This window comes from Lithobates pipiens, unplaced genomic scaffold (genome assembly GCF_037356315.1).
Source record: "Lithobates pipiens isolate NorthernLeopardFrog02 unplaced genomic scaffold, aLitPip1_a1.2 Scaffold_37, whole genome shotgun sequence".
NCBI classification, from domain to species: domain Eukaryota; kingdom Metazoa; phylum Chordata; class Amphibia; order Anura; family Ranidae; genus Lithobates; species Lithobates pipiens.
In genome coordinates, this window is record NW_027507825.1 from 18,299,905 (window position 1) to 18,318,473 (window position 18,569).

Below are 18,569 nucleotides of genomic sequence, written 5' to 3' on the forward strand. Positions count from 1 at the left end.
AGTCCCGTCATACGTGCTGTACACGTCATCGCGCAAGCTTTCGACGGACTGTTTGTGCATCCGTGTGTGGTCAAGTCCGTTCAGTGGAAAGTACGACGGACTGTCCGTCGGATTGTATGACGAACTAAGTACGCCATACAAATCCGCTCGTGTGTACGCGGCATTAGTTATAAAGAGGTTCCTGCTGGGATTGTCAAATAAAAACTCCCCTTGATTCTTTAGAATAGGTTATCATAGGAATGTTGGATCCATTGTACAAATGTTGCCATCGCTGTTTGTGATTTGTCTCCATACAGGGAATGCAGCTGACGCAGTGATCCTGGAGGCCCCGTATACCAACATCCGAGATGCTGGAGCATATCACCCCTTCGGAAAGGTCCGTAATTGTAGCATAAAACTGCAACATAGAACTTCAAAACACTATATGATCAAAAGTATATGGGCACCGCATCTAATTCCATTACAGTTCAGGTGTTTCCAGCGATGGGTTCTATTAATGCTAACACATACAAAGTCATTTTAGACAGTTGTAGGCAGTATGTTCCAGCATGTCTATGCCCATGTGTACAACGCCAGCTTCATGAGGACATGAAACAAGAAAAGTTGCTCCAGGTGAGTGAGTCTCTGGTTAATTCCCACACACACTAGTCAGGTGCTAGCCCAGCTCACATACTGTGTAACATAAGGAAATAATTCCAGATGGCTGCACTTCCAAAAATCCTTTTATTGAAGCTTCATATGACAAGTGGTTGACAGATGGAATAGGGGACAAAGAGGTAGACATGTTTCGCACTAATGTTGGCACTTAGTCAATGACTAAGCGCTAACATTTGCGTGAAACCCGTCTACCTCTTTGTCCCCTGCTCCATTGCTCCATCTGTCAACCACTTGTCATATGAAGCTTCAATAAAAAGATTTTTGGAAGTGCAGCCGTCCGGAATCATTACCTTATGTAGCGCCCGCTCCTGAAGAGCACGCGCTATATGTTTTTGAAATGTAATGTTACCCTTAAACCGCAGTTTGGTTTGGGTTTGGGTTTGATTGCTCTAAATTTTTGGCCTCGGCATCAGTCTGACTGGACTGCAGGGTGTTCTGCCTAGCCATAGGGGGTGCTATCACATGGAAACACGGTCTAGTTAGGTGCATTAAGGTTACTCTCTCTCGGGAACTGGCCCGGTGGGAGTGTCACTCTTGCTGTGCCCTCTGGGAGAAGGTATTTAAGGTGTCACGTGTTTCGGGGTTCCGGTCCAGAAGTATGTTCTGACTGCATGGTTCTGGTCCTCCTGACCAGCCCCAAGGACTTCCATGGCCTGGTGGTGCGGATCCACCCCGACCGTACGTCTCGGGCTGGCCAGCCCGAGGCGAGGAAACTGAAAGAAGGATTCTGAGGTTGTCCGGTGCCATCTCAGTTTGTGGAGAGGCCCAGCAACTGTGAAGTTACCCAGGGGAGGACTCTTCGGGAGAAGGCCACACAAGGGTTGGCTTCTCAACAAGAGCCTGGACAAGCTGAAGGACCCAGTGAATTCACTGAAGTGAATCCAACCTCGTGCGGTATCACCGGACTGGCTGCAAGATACTGGTATAACACTGGCAGTAAAAGAGGACCTACAGGTCCTACAAGTTTTCAAGTTTCCCTCACGTGTTCTACAACAAAGTCTGTGGCAGAGACTTGTTCTTGACTCAAGCACCCTGTTGGCTGCTGGGCCTGGTGAGAGAAGGACTATCCAATTAGGGTGAGAATCCAGCTGTGAATGGCTATTCTCTGGATTGATTCAAAGTGAGAGACTTTTTCATACTGAATCTAACCTTAAGAGTACCTGGACTTTCCACCTAAACCCTCTGATCCTATACTGAGGGACTGTGGTGTTAACTACTTTTTCGCAAATAAAAATCCCTTTAAGTGGATTTGTCGTCAGTCTCTGCAGTTCTTGGGTCATCTACCTCGGGAAACCCCTAGACACATACGAGGTGAAGAAGGTAACAGTAAGCCCAATAATTTCAGCCGCTCCTTCGGGGATCAGTGCTACACTTATATTCATAAGGACATGGTTTGATGGGTTTGGTGTGGAGAGAACTTGAGTGTCATGCACAGAGCCCTGACCTCAACCCTACTGAACTCCTTTGACGTGAATTGGAATGGCAATTACAAACCAGGTCTTCTCATCCAACATTGATACCTGACCTCACAAATGTTCTTTTTGGCTGAAGGGGCACCAATTCTCCCAGACACGCTCCAAAATCTCCAGGAAAGCCTTTCTAGAAAAGGTGGAGACAAATAGGGTGGAAGCAAATTGGGTGTGGGGGGGGGGGGTAGAGGCAAACTGGGTGGGGGACTCCATATTATTGCTCCGTAAAGACAAGGTTTGTTGAGTTTGGTGTGAAGAAACTCAAGTGGCCTGCACAGAGTCCTGCTCTCAAAAATTCTGAACGCATTTGGGATAAATTGAAATGCCAGTCATGAGCCAAGTCTTCCTATCGAACACCAGTACCTGACCTCAAACAGCCTTTTTTGACTAAATGGGCACAAAGTTTCCCAGAGACGCTCCAAAGTCTCATGGAAAATCTTCAAAGAGTGAGTGGGGGCAACAAGGGCGTGAGAGGCTATGGGACTCGATACTGTATTAATGCTTCATTAAAACATGGTTTGATAAGTTCCTCCAAAGCAAAACTCAAGTGGCCTGCATGGAGCCTGAATGGGCAAAAAATTCCCACATGCACATTCCAAGCTCCTGTGGAAAGCCTTAACAGACGTAGTATACTACATGAGCCATCGCTGTGTCCATATTATTTCTGTGTATGGGCTGATTCAACTTGGTCAGCTAAATTTGCACTGTCAGTTAGGAAGTGTATGAACCCCCTGCCAAGAGTCCTCTTTTACTGCTAGTGTTAGTGGGCAGCAGGGGCGGACTGACCATTGGGTCACTGAGGCACTGCCCGAGGGCCCCATGCCACTAGGGGGCCCCCCATCAGGGTTGCCAGCCTCAGTAAAACCAGTGACAGTATGTAAAAATTTGTGATTTATTTATTTATTTTTTGTTTTTTTACATCTGTTATTGAAATGTCCCTTACCGACATCCTTTTCGTCTAAAAATCCTGAGATTATAGCTGCCCCACCTCTCCAGTACCTTCTCAGCCAATAGAGACATGTATGTGTATACTGTGTGATTATATACTGTGTGTGTGTTTGTGTCTACTGTGTGGCCCCATAATCTCTGATTGCCCGGGGGCCCCATGAGTTGTCAGTCCGCCCCTAGTGGGCAGGAAGCAGATTTTTATTTTTTTTTATAAAAAACATTCAAACCTAACAACAAAAAAAAAAAAATATATATATATATATGTCTGTGACCCCACTGGGGAGATTTTTACATCGCTTTCTATCGCTATAACACTAATACAAGAAATGAGGGACACAGTTGTCACTGGGACAGGAAGGAACGGACAGGCATAAAACGATCGATAGAAGTTCTAGACCTGATAGAGGTATTACCCCCTCTCCACCACCACCATTCTATACAAAGCAAAACCATGTTTTGGCCAGAGCTGGGATTTAACACAAGCTGCTAAGATTCTTTGGATCAAATGGATCTCTTTCTTATATATTTCTACAAGCAGTAAATATGACGATGGTTTTCTTTTGGTAGATAATGGCAGTGAGCGGCGCATAAGGCTGATTTCCTGCCCAGTCATCCCACAGACAGAAAATGGCCAACTGTCATTGTAGTTCTACTTTTTACCCCGTTTTTGCCTTTTATTCTATAACGTTCTGTCAGGCACCGCTTAGTCACGTGGTTTGTCGCTGTTGCAAGAATTGATGGGGATATTTTCAGATCTTGTGATGTGGACTTTCCGTCATGTGATAACTGATCATTTTTTTTCTCTGGCAGATCTACCACATTTACCCCGGATTCGAATATTTTTTCCTGGACACATTCGCACTCAGCAACCATGTCTTTCCCAATGATGAAAAGTACGTTTTTTCTTTTTTTTTGTTTTGTTTTGTCTTTTTTTTTTTCCATTTTTATTTATTTTTTTTCCATTTTTTTATTTTTTTTATTTGTTAGGGCTCTTTCACAGGGGTGGCTGGTAAAAAAAAAAAAAAAACAAAAAAAAAAAAAAAACACGTGGCCCTTAGTTGTCCACCGGAACTGTAACTATAGATTTGGGCAAAGCTGGGATGCTTTGCTTGAGTTCAGTGGGGCTGCACTGCAACTGCAGATACTGCAGGGTCCCGTGATGTAAAATTGCTGTTTGCCTATTAAAAAAAATAAATGTAAAAAAAAAACTGGAGCCCCCCACTTTCTTCCGTGACTCCAGCAACTTTGTAAACAACGAAGGCACACTATGAGTTAGTCCAGCAAGGTGCATGACACCTCCTCGGCTTTACAGGCTCTACAGCTTTATAGTACTCCCAAAAGACAGCTATCACTGTAGTTGCTGGAGAGTGATGTTGATCCTTTTGAGCAATTGCATCTTGAACAGGAGACTCAGTGCAGCTGCTATGCTATGCCCTCCCCTCCTCCTGACCATTCACAGAAGCCTTTGACTTATATTCACAAAATACAAAGGCTTCTCCGAATGGGCAACAGAGGGGAGGGGTGGGCACAGCTGCTGTGTGTGCCTTTCTCCTCGCTCCCAGCCCCAAGTGTCTTGACTGTAATTCCCAGCAGAGCAATAAGCCTGTCAAATATAAATAAGAGATACGCCCAGGAGATGTCATGCAGCTCATTGGACTTAACTCATAGTGTACCTTCACTTTTTACAAAATGGCTGAATTCCTGGATACAATTTCTTAATACAATGGTGTCTGCAACCTAGCTATTGACATTCTCTGGTTTAGGTTCAAATGCCATAGAAACATTAGTTCCAGGAGAGAATAGGAATGGACAGTTCAAAAGTAAAATAAGTTATGGAGATAATTAAGGAGAGCAGAATGTGTACTATACACACAGTCTCCAGCAGGGGAGAACCTCTGGCGGGTAGGGGTGGGAGTGTGTAATGAATTCTGGGTCTTCTAGAGCCTGGGAGGATATTTCCTATGAACTCAGTCTAGAGCAAGTACTAAGCAGGAAGTAGAGCCTGCATATGTAATGAACAACATAGTTTCCCGTAGTACATACTATACAGTATATGGCAAAAAGTCTGTGAACACTAGACCATCACATCTATATGAGCTTGTTGGGCATCCTATTCTAAAAATATGGCTATTGATGTGGAGTTGCCCCCCCCCCCCCTTTTTTTTTGTGGCCATAACGTTCTTCTGAGTGGACCTTCCACAATATTTTGGAGGGTGTCTTTAGGAATTTTGGCCCATTTGTGAGGTCAGGTACTGATGTTAGATGAGAAGACCTGGCTCGTCATAAATGCTCCAATTCATCTCAAAGGTGGTCAGTAGGGTTGAGGTTAAGGCTCTGTGTAGCCCACCAAGCCATGTCTTTATGGAGCTGGCTTTGTGCATGGGGTACAGTAAATTGTATCAAATAGTTACTGTAAGTTTCCTTTCCTGGTGCCAGTCCTTGCCAACAGATGTGGTAGTATGCCACCACCTTGGCACCAGAAAAACAGATTTTTTTTATCAAATAATTACGTAATTTTCCTTTCCTGGCACCAATCCATGTCCACATACTACCACATGTATATTGCTACCCTTTTTTCCCCGAAAATAAGACCTAGCGTGATTGTTGGTGATGGCTGCAACATAAGCCCTACCTCCCAAATAAGCCTGACCCTGTTTCCCCCGAAAATAAGCCCTACCCTGAAAATAAGACCTACAAGGACTTTAACTAGGGCTTATTTGGGGGGTAGGGCTTATATTGCAGCCATCACGACAATCACGTTAGGTCTTATTTTCGGGGAAACGGGGTATGTTGGCCCAGGAAAGAGTTTTCCCTAAACTGTTACCACAAGGTTGAAAGAACACATTTGTCTTCCATTTGCTGTAGTAGCCTTCACTGAAAACATCTGAGCGCAGTCATTTGGGGGTTTGTCTACATATGTTTGGCCAAATATTTTTTATTATATTTACAAAGTATAATAGGTACAATGTTTCCAAATATAATTTATCTGAAGCTGATTATACGAATGTCTATCGTGCCAAAAACATAATGGAGTTTCCTTTTTAATGGCCATTGTTCTGCAGCATTAAAACCATGACCAGTCCACTCATGATCCTTCATGCAGAAGATGACAATGTTGTTCCTGTGTCTATGGGAAAAGAGGTGAGTTTGTGGGTCCAAATGTATCCAATCTCTCCAATCTGTATGTGCCCTGCTTTTTAATAAAAGTATCCTGCGATCAGGGGCGTAACTATAGGGGGTGCAGCAGTTGCGACCGCAACCGGGCCCTGTGATGCAGGGGGCCCATGCAGTCCCCCTACATATGGCCGACAGCAGCTTAGGCAGCTAGGGGTACCAGTGCACCATGTACACGGGTGGCTGGAGGTGGAGGTTGACTAGCAGAGCTCCATGCTCGACTATCACACTGGCTGCTCTTTAGTTGTGCATTCCTCGCATGACCTGTGTCCTCGGCCGGCTCCTCAGAGTACCCCTCTCCTGTTCCATGCATTGCCCCTCAGTCCGATGTCTGTTCTCCCCAGCCAGAGTCCCACCCCCCCCCCCCGAGTCCCCCTTCTCACATGGGGGCAGTAACCTCATCTGCCCTGGAGAAAAGGACCTCATCTCTTCTGGGGACGGGGACCCCATCCTGCCTAGGGACAGTCCCCCAATGGGGCACCTAAAAATAAAATAAAAATAATAAAAAAAAAAACTACTAATGCCAGTGGTGGGACTACAGGGCTCACAAAGGTCATACCTGTGACCACGCCCTGGAGTTCCACCGCCGGACTTGGAGGGAAGGGCCCTGGCTGGGGTTCAGGGGGGCCCTTCATGGTTTCTTGCATCGGGGCCCTGAAGGTTCTAGTTACGCCACTGCCTGCGATTTAGGTAAGTGGGGGTAGTTTCAGGGATGTTGTATGTGCCCATGCTTAATGTTATACCCTAAATAAGAGTGCAACAAAAGACATGATCTAAAACCTGGCCTTGGGGTCCTTTCACACAGGACGGATCAGTGTTGATCCGCCCCGTGGATATCCGCTTGCACAGCGGGGATCGCCAGAGCGATCGCCGCTGAAGCAGGAAGATGACGGTTCCATCTCCGCACACTGCGTAAGGACGGACCTGTCACAGCGCCGCTCTCCCCTATGGGAGATCGGGTGACGGCGGACCGCAGTGTCCGTCGTCACCCGATCCGATGACGGATGGGAAAATAGCTTTTTTCCTCCGTCACACTTTTTCGGACATGTCACCGCTGACATCCGACGCATCCGTTCAGGTCCGCCTGAAAAACTGACAGGCGGATCTGAAACGGATCGGTAGTGTGAAAGGGGCCTTAGCCTTCATGGTACATTCACATTGACATTCAGTCTGGAAGTTGGTAGGAACTTCCAGAGCTGGAGGATTGGAGTAGAGATGGGCTGTCATGCATATTTATGATGTCCTTGACCAATCTCCAGCAAAAAGGGGCTAGAAGGGGGCAGGCCTAGGGTTGGTTCACCCGGCCAGTCCAGGTTTTGAATCATGTGTCCGGGTTTCAGTCTGCCTGAAATCCAGAAACATTGTTCAGACTGAAGATGGTCACACAGAAATCTATTGCCGTCCGGGAGCTACAGACGGCTGTCTGGGGGCAGGTCTGGCATCACAGGGGGGACAGGACGATGATGACGTCAGCAAGAGCTTTATGCCCACACCCTCTGTTCACTGCGACACACATGATTACTACTCTCCTTAGGGCACCTAAAGGTGTCCCAGGTCTTTTAAATTACTATAGTGTATACTACGAATGGAAAAAAGAAAATTGGCTCTGTGCCACTAAAGTGTTAGGATTTGGCTTGAAGAAAAGGTGGCAACCCTGGGCAGGCCACCTCATAAAGAGACATGAGCCATGCTAGCAAGGGCAGTCTGGTGGAAGAAGAGGATGGAGTGCTGAGGAAGGCGGCACTTGAGGGCACCCCCTAGTCTGGGGGGGTGACCTTCGGGCCTGGGGCTCGGGTGCTGGTAAATTCCCTCTAAAACACATGGAGGAAACCCTTCCTGGAGGTGCAGAAACAATGAGGGAGGACACCAGGAGCAGGTCAGCACGTCTGGGAGATCTCCTGAGATTCAGCCGGGTGGGCAGGTGAGTGTCAGTCTGGAGGACTGAGGGGAGAAGTTAGCCTGGAGGCCTAGTGAAAGGGGCAGCTGCAGCCAGGTGAGCTGAAGAGGTGCTGCTGGGATCAGTAGCCACAGGAGAAATGTAAGCTTGTAAGAACCTTTGCCACATTGACCCTTCTGTTCTCTATTCTGTCCTGACCTGCCCACCTCTGTCTACAACAGCTCACTCTCATCATCACTGGACGCACTTGCTCCTCTAACTACAGGCAGAATCAGGCCCGACCGTTACAATCCCGGCAAATTGACAACACTAGAAATCTCAAGAGACATTGCCATGCTCTTGAATGACTGTGGCGTAAAACCAAATGCCTGCAGAACTTCACTCTATATGAATCTGCCCTCCTAAAATACAATTTCTGCCTCCAAACTGTAAACAAGCCTCTATCTAATTGGGCGACTATGTGGCAGATGAGGTTTAATGTTGATAAATGTAAAGTTATGCACTTGAGGCCTAAGAATATGCATCATACATACTAGGGAGAATACAACTGGGGGGGATCCATAGTGGAGAAGGATCTGGAGGGGATCCATGGTGGAGAAGGATCTGGGGGGATCCATGGTGGAGAAGGATCTGGGGAGGATCCATGGTGGAGAAGGATCTGGGGAGGATCCATGGTGGAGAAGGATCTGGGGGGGATCCATGGTGGAGAAGGATCTGGGGGGATCCATGGTGGAGAAGGATCTGGGGGGGATCCATGGTGGAGAAGGATCTGGAGGGATCCATGGTGGAGAAGAATCTGGGGGGAATCCATGGTGGAGAAGGATCTGGGGAGGATCCATGGTGGAGAAGGATCTGGAGGGGATCCATGGTGGAGAAGGATCTGGGGGGGGATCCATGGTGGAGAAGGATCTGGGGGGGGATCCATGGTGGAGAAGAATCTGGGGGGATCCATGGTGGAGAAGGATCTGGGGGGGATCCATGGTGGAGAAGGATCTGGGGGGATCCATGGTGGAGAAGGATCTGGTGAGGATCCATGGTGGAGAAGGATCTGGGGGTTTTGGTAGATCGTAATCTCAATAATAACATGCAATGCCAAGCTGCGGTTTCCAAAGCGAGCAAAGTCCTTTCTTGTATTAGGAGAGGTATGGACTCCAGAGAGACATATATAATTTTGCCCCTGTTCAAATCATTAGTAAGACCTCATCTGGAATATGCAGTTTTGGGCACCAGTTCTCAAAAAAAGGTATTGGGGAACTGGAGAAAGTGCAGAGAAGGGCAACCAAACTCATAAGAGACATGGAGGAACTCAGCTATGAGGAAAGATTAGAGGAACTGAATTTATTCTCTCTTGATAAGAGTAGATTAAGGGGGGATATGATCAACATGTACAAATATATAAGGGGTCCATATAGTGAACTTGGTGTTGAGTTATTCACTTTACAGTCAACAAAGAGGACAAGGGGGCACTCTTTACGTCTAGAGGAAAAGAGATTTCATCTCCAAATACGGAAAGGTTTCTTCACAGTAAGAGATGTGAAAATGTGGAATAGACTCCCTGCAGAGGTGGTTCTGGCCAGCTCAGTAGATTGCTTTAAGAAAGGCCTGGATTATTTCCTAAATGTACATAATATAATATAACTGGGTACTGACATTTATAGGTAAAGTTGATCCGGGGAAAATCCGATTGCCTCTTGGGGGATCAGGAAGGAATTTTTTTTCCCTTGCTTTAACAAATTGGATCATGCTCTGCTGGGTTTTTCGCCTTCCTCTGGATCAACTGTGGGTATAGAATTGGGTATATGGGATTGTATGATTATTTTATTTTTATTTTTTTGTGGTTGAACTGGATGGACTTGTGTCTTTTTTCAACCTGACTAACTATGTTAGCCTACTTTGTCTCTCTCACCTTGTCATCCAGTTCTTCTCAACCTTTAACTCTCTGCTTCGTTCACCCCCGCTACCCACTACTTCACTCACTGCCCAAGAGTTTGCCAATCACTTCAAAGACAAGATTGATGCAATACGTGAGGACACCTCCGCTGTGCGTACATCTCTCCCACCCAACCTATCTTGCCTAACAGCACAGTCAGCACTCTTTTGAACTGGCCACTACTGAAGAGGTTACAAAACGTTTCTCAGATGCCCACCTAAGCAATTATCCCTTGGATCCTGTTCCCTCACAACTTCTACGGTCACCCTCTTCTATCCTATCCTCCCCTCTAAAACATGCGCAAATCACTCTCATACTTAAAAAGCCCTCACTGGACCCCACCAGCATGAACAACTTAAGACCCAACTCATTGCTCCCATTCACCTCTAAACTTCTAGAACGCTTAGTCTATAACCATCTTAGCTCCTACCCCAGGGCAAATAACCTTCTTGACCCGTTACAGTCTGGCTTGTGCGTGCAGCACTCCATAGAAACTGCCTTACTAAAACTCACTAACGATTTACTAACTGCTAAAACCAATGGCCAATACTCCATACTGCAACTGCTTGACCAATCTGCAGCCTTTGATACGGTTGACCACCCACTGCTTTTCAATAAACTCTTTTCCCTTGGCCTCCAAGATTCTGCTATATCCTGGTTCTCCTACCTATCACAGTGCTTCTTCTACAACTTTGTCTCCTCCGCTCAGTTGCCCCTTTCTGTGGGGGTCCCCCAAGGCTCTGTTCTTGGACCCCTTCTCTTCTCTATCTACACCTCCTCCCTTGGTCACTTGATAACCACCCATGGCTTCCAATACCATTTATATGCTGATGACGCCCAAATCTATCCGTCTACTCCTCACCTCACTCCTTCAAGTCTCCTCTCACATTACTAACTGACATATCAGAATAGATGTCACACTACTTTCTTAACCCCCCTGACGGTATTCCCGAGTCTGACTCGGGGTGGATTTTTCATACCAAAAGCGGTATCCCCGAGTCAGACTCGGGACAGCGTCGCTGGATCCAGGAGGAGGTTTACTTACCTTCTCCCTCGGATCCAGCGTTGTCTCCCCCGCTGTACGAGCGAGCCGTGTCTCGCTCGATGCATCACACCGCCGAGCTCCGTGCCCTGCGAGCGTTGCGACGCACGGGCACGGAGATCGGCGCCAAATTCAAAAAGTGAAACAAACAGTAAACATACAGTATAATGTAATCTTACAGATTACATTGCTGTATGTAAATATTTCACATCCCCGTTGTCCCCAGTGGTCTGCCCAGTGTCCTGCATGCAGTTTTATATAATAAAAACTGTTCTTTATGCCTGGAAACTGGAGATTGCCCATAGCAACCAAAACTGTCCCTGTACATCAAAAATGATTTTAGACCAGCTAGAAAACAGCGATAATAAATTAGAATCACTCGCAGAATTGAGCGATAGCGATTTGTGGGGAGGTCCGTCATCAAATACTGAAAAGTAATGACAGTGACAATTCTGCAACTGAGCAAATTTCAGAGTTTTTGATTTGATTACATTATTGAATAATTTTTATTATTGTTATATTATTATTTGGTACAATTATTTATAATTATTTATTATATTATAATTTATGATTTAATTTTTCAAACTTTATCATACCCGGGATGTCTGCTAGACTCTGGTTTGGACAGATTTAAGAGAGTTATTCCTAAGAATTGCAGGACTACAATATAAAACGCCAAATTTTCATGCAAAATAATGGTACCGCTTTTAGCACCTAAAATCCGAAATAATCGTACCGCCAGGGAGGTTAAACTAAACCTCTATAAAACCGAGCTGGTAATATTCCCCCCTTACCAACCGCTCAGTGTCTGCCACCCCTCTCCGCCAATCCCGATCACCCAGAGAATTAAATTAAAATGACTAACTACAACGTTGCAATTCTGCCCCAATCTCATCTCCAAATATCACCCAAACTGTCCTCTACGCTCCTCTCAAGATCTTATACTCGCAAGCTCCCTCGTCTCCTCCTCACATACTCATCTCCAGAATTTCTCCAGAGCCTCTCCCATTCTCTGGAACGCTCTACTTCAACCCATCCGGCTGTCTCCTACTCTAGCTGCCTTCAGGCAATCCCTGAAAACTCATCTCTTCGGGGGAAGCCCATCACACCTCCAGCTAATCTTTTACCATTTTCATCAACTCATTCCCCACAGTTACAACCGTTTGTACCACCTGCCCCACCCTATTGGATTGTAAGCTCTTCTGAGCAGGGCCCTCTTAATCCTCTTGTACTTTATCTTATTGTAACTGTACTGTCTCCCTTTTTATATTGTAAAGTGCTGCGCAGTGCTGGGACAAGGTCTTGTAGAGCCCAGGGCAAACATATCAAGTAGCGCCTACCCCCCCCCCCCAAGATGTATGATTATGTGTCAGCAAAAACCCCCCACCAAAAAAAAAAAAAAGTTGACCACTAATCTTCATGCTCCCCCTAAGCATAAATCTCCCCCTCCTTCCAGTACAAATCCACCCCCTTGCTGAAAATACCCCCTCCTGGCACAAATCCTTGCCCTCCCCGCTCAAATCCTCTCTCTCCCCTTTACCCCACAAATTTCCCCTCCAAGCACAAATCCCTTCCAAACATCCCTACTAGCGTAACCCCCCCCCCCCAAAAAAAAATATCTGATCTAAGCACAAATACCCTTCCACCTTCCAATATTATCCTTTCTAGCACAAATCCTCCCTCCTAGCACAAATCTCCTTCTCCTATCCCCCTTCCCAACATAAATCCCCCCAAATCACCACTCCTAGCCCACCTCCCCAAATTCCCCCTCCTAGAACAATTATTACCCCCTGCCCCCCCCCCCCCCCAAAACAAATATCCTCCCCCCAATCTCCTTGTGGTGCCCCTCCACCTTACATGGTGCCACAGGGCCCAGGGCAGCCACCCCTCCTGCCCACCCCTTGTGCTGCGTAAACTGTTGGCGCTATATAGACTCCTGTATAATAATAAGCTGGACAATGAACGTTCCTGTCTGTAATGGGCTATTGCTTCAGCTGACTGACTGTTGGATAATTCAGTGTTCCAGCTGGGTTCTGTAAGCGAGTCCTGGAGGAAGAAGAGGAGCTGTATATAGGAAAAATTGTCTGCCAAGGTTTGTAATCTCCCACCCCTATCCAAGTTATTACCCTCAAATAAAGTCATGAACTGTTCCCTAACTTGAGCTCCTGTGAAAATGAAGTGTTCCGGGCTGTGTATGGTGGGGGATCCCATTCTACTTGCAGTTCCTTAGCGTGTGCTACTTAGTTTGAGGTTTTACAAAGTCCTCTTTTTTTTTTTTTCATTACAGCTCCATGAAATCGCCATAAACTCGCGTCATCCTAGAGACGTGAAGCTGGTACTGTACCCTGCCAAGCTGGGCTACAAACACAAATATATTTATAAAGACCCCAAACTGCCAGAAAAGCTTTGGTGAGTACATTGTGCTTAAATCAGGTTGATGTTGATAGGTTTTGAGGCATAAAATATACAGATTTCTAGTTTGGGTGGAGTGGATAACCCCAGAGGCCGCTTTGTATGTCTTTGGATGCAACCAGCCCTACTGCGACCCGTTCATGAGGCTCCTGGGTTCCTCCGTATGAAGCAGAAGCAGCCCCTGTGGCTGCACAATGAATTGGATGCATTTCACTGAAAGGCTGCATCAACAGAGCCCCTGACCACGTGACGGTCACCATCGCCGGTCCCGCCGGGAAGGGTTTGCTCAGTTCAGCCTGTGCTGGCCATGTAATCTCCACTAAAGTGCAAGTTCACAGGTCAGCCTGTCCATTCCTTTGTTGTGGCGGCAGAGATCACATGGCTATTAACAGGTTCGTAGCAGCAGGGCCGTTTTTATGGCAGGGCAAAAGGGGCAGCTGCCCTGGGCCCTGTCATTGTTGTGGGGCCCAAAGCAGCTGCCTCATACTTGCCAACTATCCTGGTTTAAATTCCCTCATCCTTTGAGGTTTTAGTCCTGTGCTGTGTCCCGATATCTCAGTGTGAAGTGCTGCTACTAATGCTGCCCAGCTCTGCCCTATTGTTGTATAAAGGTGACTCACCTGCAGACCCTGTGTTTACATGTAAATTACCGGCATTCATATGTAAATAGGGGCAGCCAATGGCATTGATATATATATCTCATGCCCCACTGAGGTCCTATCCACAGTAATCTCTAGCAACCAATAAACAAGCAGAAATCATGTGTTGTAACCTCTAGCAACCAGTCAGTGAGCGGTAATGATGCACTGTATCCTCTGGCAACCAATTACAATAGCCGCCTGATCTGATTCAGTAAACAGATTTTGAGTCTAGCTGCTATTTATTGTATGTTTCAGAGCAGGCGGAGAGCAAAACTGCATGGGGGGGGGGCAAAATAAAGTTTTGCCCGGGGTCCAATCAATATTTAAGACGGCCCTGCACAGCAGAACAAAACTGAACACCAGGCAGATATGGGATACAAGGAATGCAGCTCTGCAATCCCAATTTATTTTTGACTTGGTATCCGCCTCCTACAAGCCCCTACACAGCAGCACTAGGAGAAGGAGAGGTGGGACTCGCAGCTGTATTCAAATCTGAATCATGTTGAGAGCAGAGGGATGATTTCATCAGTCTTCTACTGCTCTTTCATTGGCCAATCAACCGGTGGCAGTCTGGAGAAAGGGCACCAATGTAGTACTAGAGAGCTGGGCAATTTTCTCCAAAAAAAATAAATAAAAATAAACTCGATTCACGCCACGTTTTTAGGTGAGGCCTGACACCACGCACTAGACCGAAGCCGTGACCTCACCTAAAAACTCCTGCCCGCAGCTCCTCAGGACTAGCCTGGTGTCGGCGCCGGTCCTGGAGAGCTGCAGGCAGGGGCCATGGCGTCCAGCTTCGCGGACTAGGCTGAAGCCACGACCTCGCCTAAAAACTCCTGGTAAAAAGAAAAAATTGATTTGCTGAAAATTTTAATCGATTTGGCCTCTCCAATCTGATTTTTTTTTTTTTTTCCCCCTAGCCCTATGTAGTGCTTACTGTTATGCACCTGGCTGTGTAAATTTCAGACCAGGATGGCCAGAAAAACAAGTGCTGTGGCACTATTACCAAAAGTATTGGGACATCTGCCTTTGCAGGCACATGAACTTTAATGGCATTCCAGTCTTAGTCTGTAGGGTTCAATATTGAGTTGGCTCCGCCCTTTGCAGCTACAACAGCTTCAACTCTTCTGAGAAGGCCGTCCACAAGGTTTAGGAGTGTGTCTAACTCTATGGGAATGTTTGACCATTCTTCCAGAAGAGCATTTGTGAGGTCAGGCACTGATGTGGGACGAGAAGGCCTGGCTTTCAGTCTCCGCTCTAATGCATCCTAAAAGGTGTTCTATCGGGTTGAGGTCAAGAGTCTATGAAGGCCAGTCAAGTTCCTTCTACCCCCCAATCTCACTCATCCATGTCAGCATACCAAGACATTTTGTGCAATTTCTTGCTCCCAAATTTGTGGGAACAGTTTGGGGATTGCCCCTTCGGCTGCTTTCACACTGGGGCGGGAGCAGCGTCGGCGGTAAAGCGCCGCTATTTTTAGCAGCGCTTTACCGTCGTTTTAGCGGCGGTGTGCGGGCGCTAGTGGGGTGGTTTTAACCCCCGCTAGCGGCCGAAAAGGGGTTAAACCTGCCCGCAAAGCGCCGCTGCAGCGGCGCTTTGCCGGCGGTATTGCCGCGGTGTCCCATTGACTTCAATGGGTAGGAGCGGTATAGGAGCGGTGAATACACCGCTCCTTCACCGCTGCAAAGATGCGGCTAGCAGGACTTTTTTCACCATCCTGCCAGCGCATCGCTCCAGTGTGAAAGCCCTCCGGCTTTCACACTGGAGTTAAAGGGGCCGGTTTTTTTCAGGCGTTACACAGGTGCTATTTTTAGCGCCGTAACGCCTGAATACCGCCCCAGTGTGAAAGCAGCCTTCCTGTTCCAACATGACTACACAGCAGTGCATAAAGCAAGGTCCATAAAGACATGGATGAGTGAGCTTGGGGTGGAGGAACTTCACTGACCTGTGCCGCATAGAGTCCTGACCTCAACCCAATAGAACACCATTGGGATAAATTAGAGCAGAGACAGCAAGCTAGGCCTTCTCATCCCACATCAGTGCCTGACTTTACAAATGCTCTTCTGGAAGGAGGATAAAACATTCCCAGACACTCCTAAACCTTGCGGACGGCCTTCCCAGAAGAGTTGAAGCTGTTATAGCTGCAAAGGGTGGGCACACTCAATATTGAACCCTACGGACTAAGTCATCATTAAAGTTTGCGCGTATTAAAAAGGCAGGTGTCCTAATACTTTTGGGTGAGTGCAGTGGCAATAATATAATCTCTATACAGATGCAATTGAAAGAACTTGTATTGAAGTCAATGAAAAACTATTTACAATAAGCCTACTGGAAGGAAGTCTAACCGGGAACACTTAGATGACAGCAGCAGGCTAGCGGAACAGAGCTCAGTCAAGCTGACAGCATCGGTCTTGAGTGCCAGAATATGGCCTGGCCAGTCTGATCCCAAATGGGGAGATTTCCAAGAAGAAAAAAAAAAGTGTCAGATGCCTACACTACATACTGAATGTGCCCCAAACAGAGGAGCCAGGGTCTTAAAATTGACTCTGCCTGACCCAAGATGGCTGCCAGTCTCATGGGCTGTCAGCATCCACCCGTATTACTGCCCCACTGACCTGGTGAATCATGTTCCTCCTGACTTACTCTCCCTATGCACTGCCCCTGCAGTTGAGCGCCACCTGCAGTGAAGAAAACAGACTGCACCTTCCTACAAGCTTGATGGGTTTATCCTTCTATAAAAGTAATATTTTGTTGATATTTTCTCCCAGGGCTTTCCTGAACAACGTCTGAAGCTACATCGCCTTCTGAATACCAGGAACTTAAAGAGACCTTTTTTCTTAACCTATATTGTTTAGAATTTTTTTTTTCCCCCCAGCGATAATAAAATGTGAGGATTTTGGATCTGTTATGAATCGTTATCACTTTGAGATTAAGACCTAGAAATCAGATTTGTTGCTATGCACAGCCGTTTTAGTAAATCACCCCCCACTGTGTTCTTCAGCAACAGTAGATCAGGCTGGTGACCCCAAGCATCGGTAGTACACAAGGACCGGCTCATAGGACAATGTATGTGCCACCTGAGGCTTCAGAACTCTCTCTATATACACACTGGCTGGAAGACTTAACACCAACTTAGAATTATTCTTCAGCATCATTACGTAGAGACCTTGTACACTTTACATTTTTTAGTTTAGTGTCATTTTATTCTGTTTGTCTTACATGTTGCGGCTTCAGTTTGGACTGTCATGACTGATCAATTCCCCTCTATCCAGTCACTTAGCCTGCCCCTAATCACCCGAAGGACAGGCAACTTGTTCCGAGTCCAATGCATGCCATTACAATTTGCCATGAGCACACATCTTTCCACGATTGGGGAATCCAATTTCTCCGTTTTGCGTCTGCTCCAATTACTGTTTAGCTCTCACCTGCATTACACTAACCTGGAAGACAAAGGTAGTTTCTTCATAGGAGGGGTTGGTCTTTAGGCTACAGAGTTCATGCATTGCCATGCAACATGGCATATGGGGGGCAACACAAAGGCTGAAACTTCAGATGGTGCACATTTAGTCAACTATAGCAGTGGTCTCCAAACTGAGGCCCTTTGCCAGGCCGTGTGGCATTTCAACCAATAAAACCATGAAGTTACATTATCACTGCAGCTAGGAAGGTTTATTTTACCTTTAATGTGTTTAGGTAGTGTAGTTTGTAGCAATAAAGCTATTTAAAAAATAAAGGCCCCCCCATCTGCTATGATCAGGAACCACTCATTCCCACACTATAGCTATCTTTGTTAGAAAAGAATACCCCATCACTTCAGAATCAAACATATGGAGAGTTCTGCAGTGCTTGTGTAGCTGAATACACAGCAGTTACAAGACCCCCCTCCTAAAACTTCCTACCCTGTACTAGCCCAGTGGGCATCAGCTCCTGTCCTCAGGGCCCACTAACAGACCAGGTTTGCAGGATAACTGAAAGGTGATCTCATTTGCTCCACAGTGATAGCAGTATTCTAGTCTGCATCTCCCCAAGGTTAATACATAAAACCTGGCCTGTTAGTGGGCCCTGAGGAAGGGGGTGATGACCACTGGACTAGAGCACCAACCCCAGGTTGCTACAAGTAGCAGACGGGTACTTCCCATTGCTGCAGGCCAATGTGGGTACCAATGTGCTGCAGGCATAAGAGCTGTTTGGCCCTATCTATTGGGTTACAGTCAGACTGGGCAACACTTAGCCCTCTAACTGTCCGACTTCAAGCTTCCTGGGGGGGGGGGGGGGGGGGGGGTAATGAATTAGATTTGGAATTTTCCTCATTGTAAGAAATAAACTTGCACCGGCTGTTTCTAAACACTCAAAATCAGATTGACCACATATGTGAAAAGATGATCCATCAAGGAGGTTG

General features: G+C 46.6%; 1 protein-coding gene across 1 annotated transcript in view; it reads left to right on the forward strand.

Moving 5' to 3' along the window:
- ABHD12B (abhydrolase domain containing 12B) overlaps positions 1-17,076 on the forward strand; it is a 62,839-nt gene extending 45,763 nt beyond the window's left edge. The window contains exons 9-13 of the mRNA XM_077466787.1: positions 297-376; positions 3,885-3,967; positions 6,137-6,215; positions 13,405-13,526; positions 16,939-17,076. Coding sequence (XP_077322913.1) covers positions 297-376; positions 3,885-3,967; positions 6,137-6,215; positions 13,405-13,526; positions 16,939-16,960 — 386 coding nt within the window. The 3' untranslated portion in view covers positions 16,961-17,076. The remainder of the gene's footprint in view (positions 1-296; positions 377-3,884; positions 3,968-6,136; positions 6,216-13,404; positions 13,527-16,938) is intronic.
- The last annotated feature ends 1,493 nt before the right edge of the window (positions 17,077-18,569 follow it).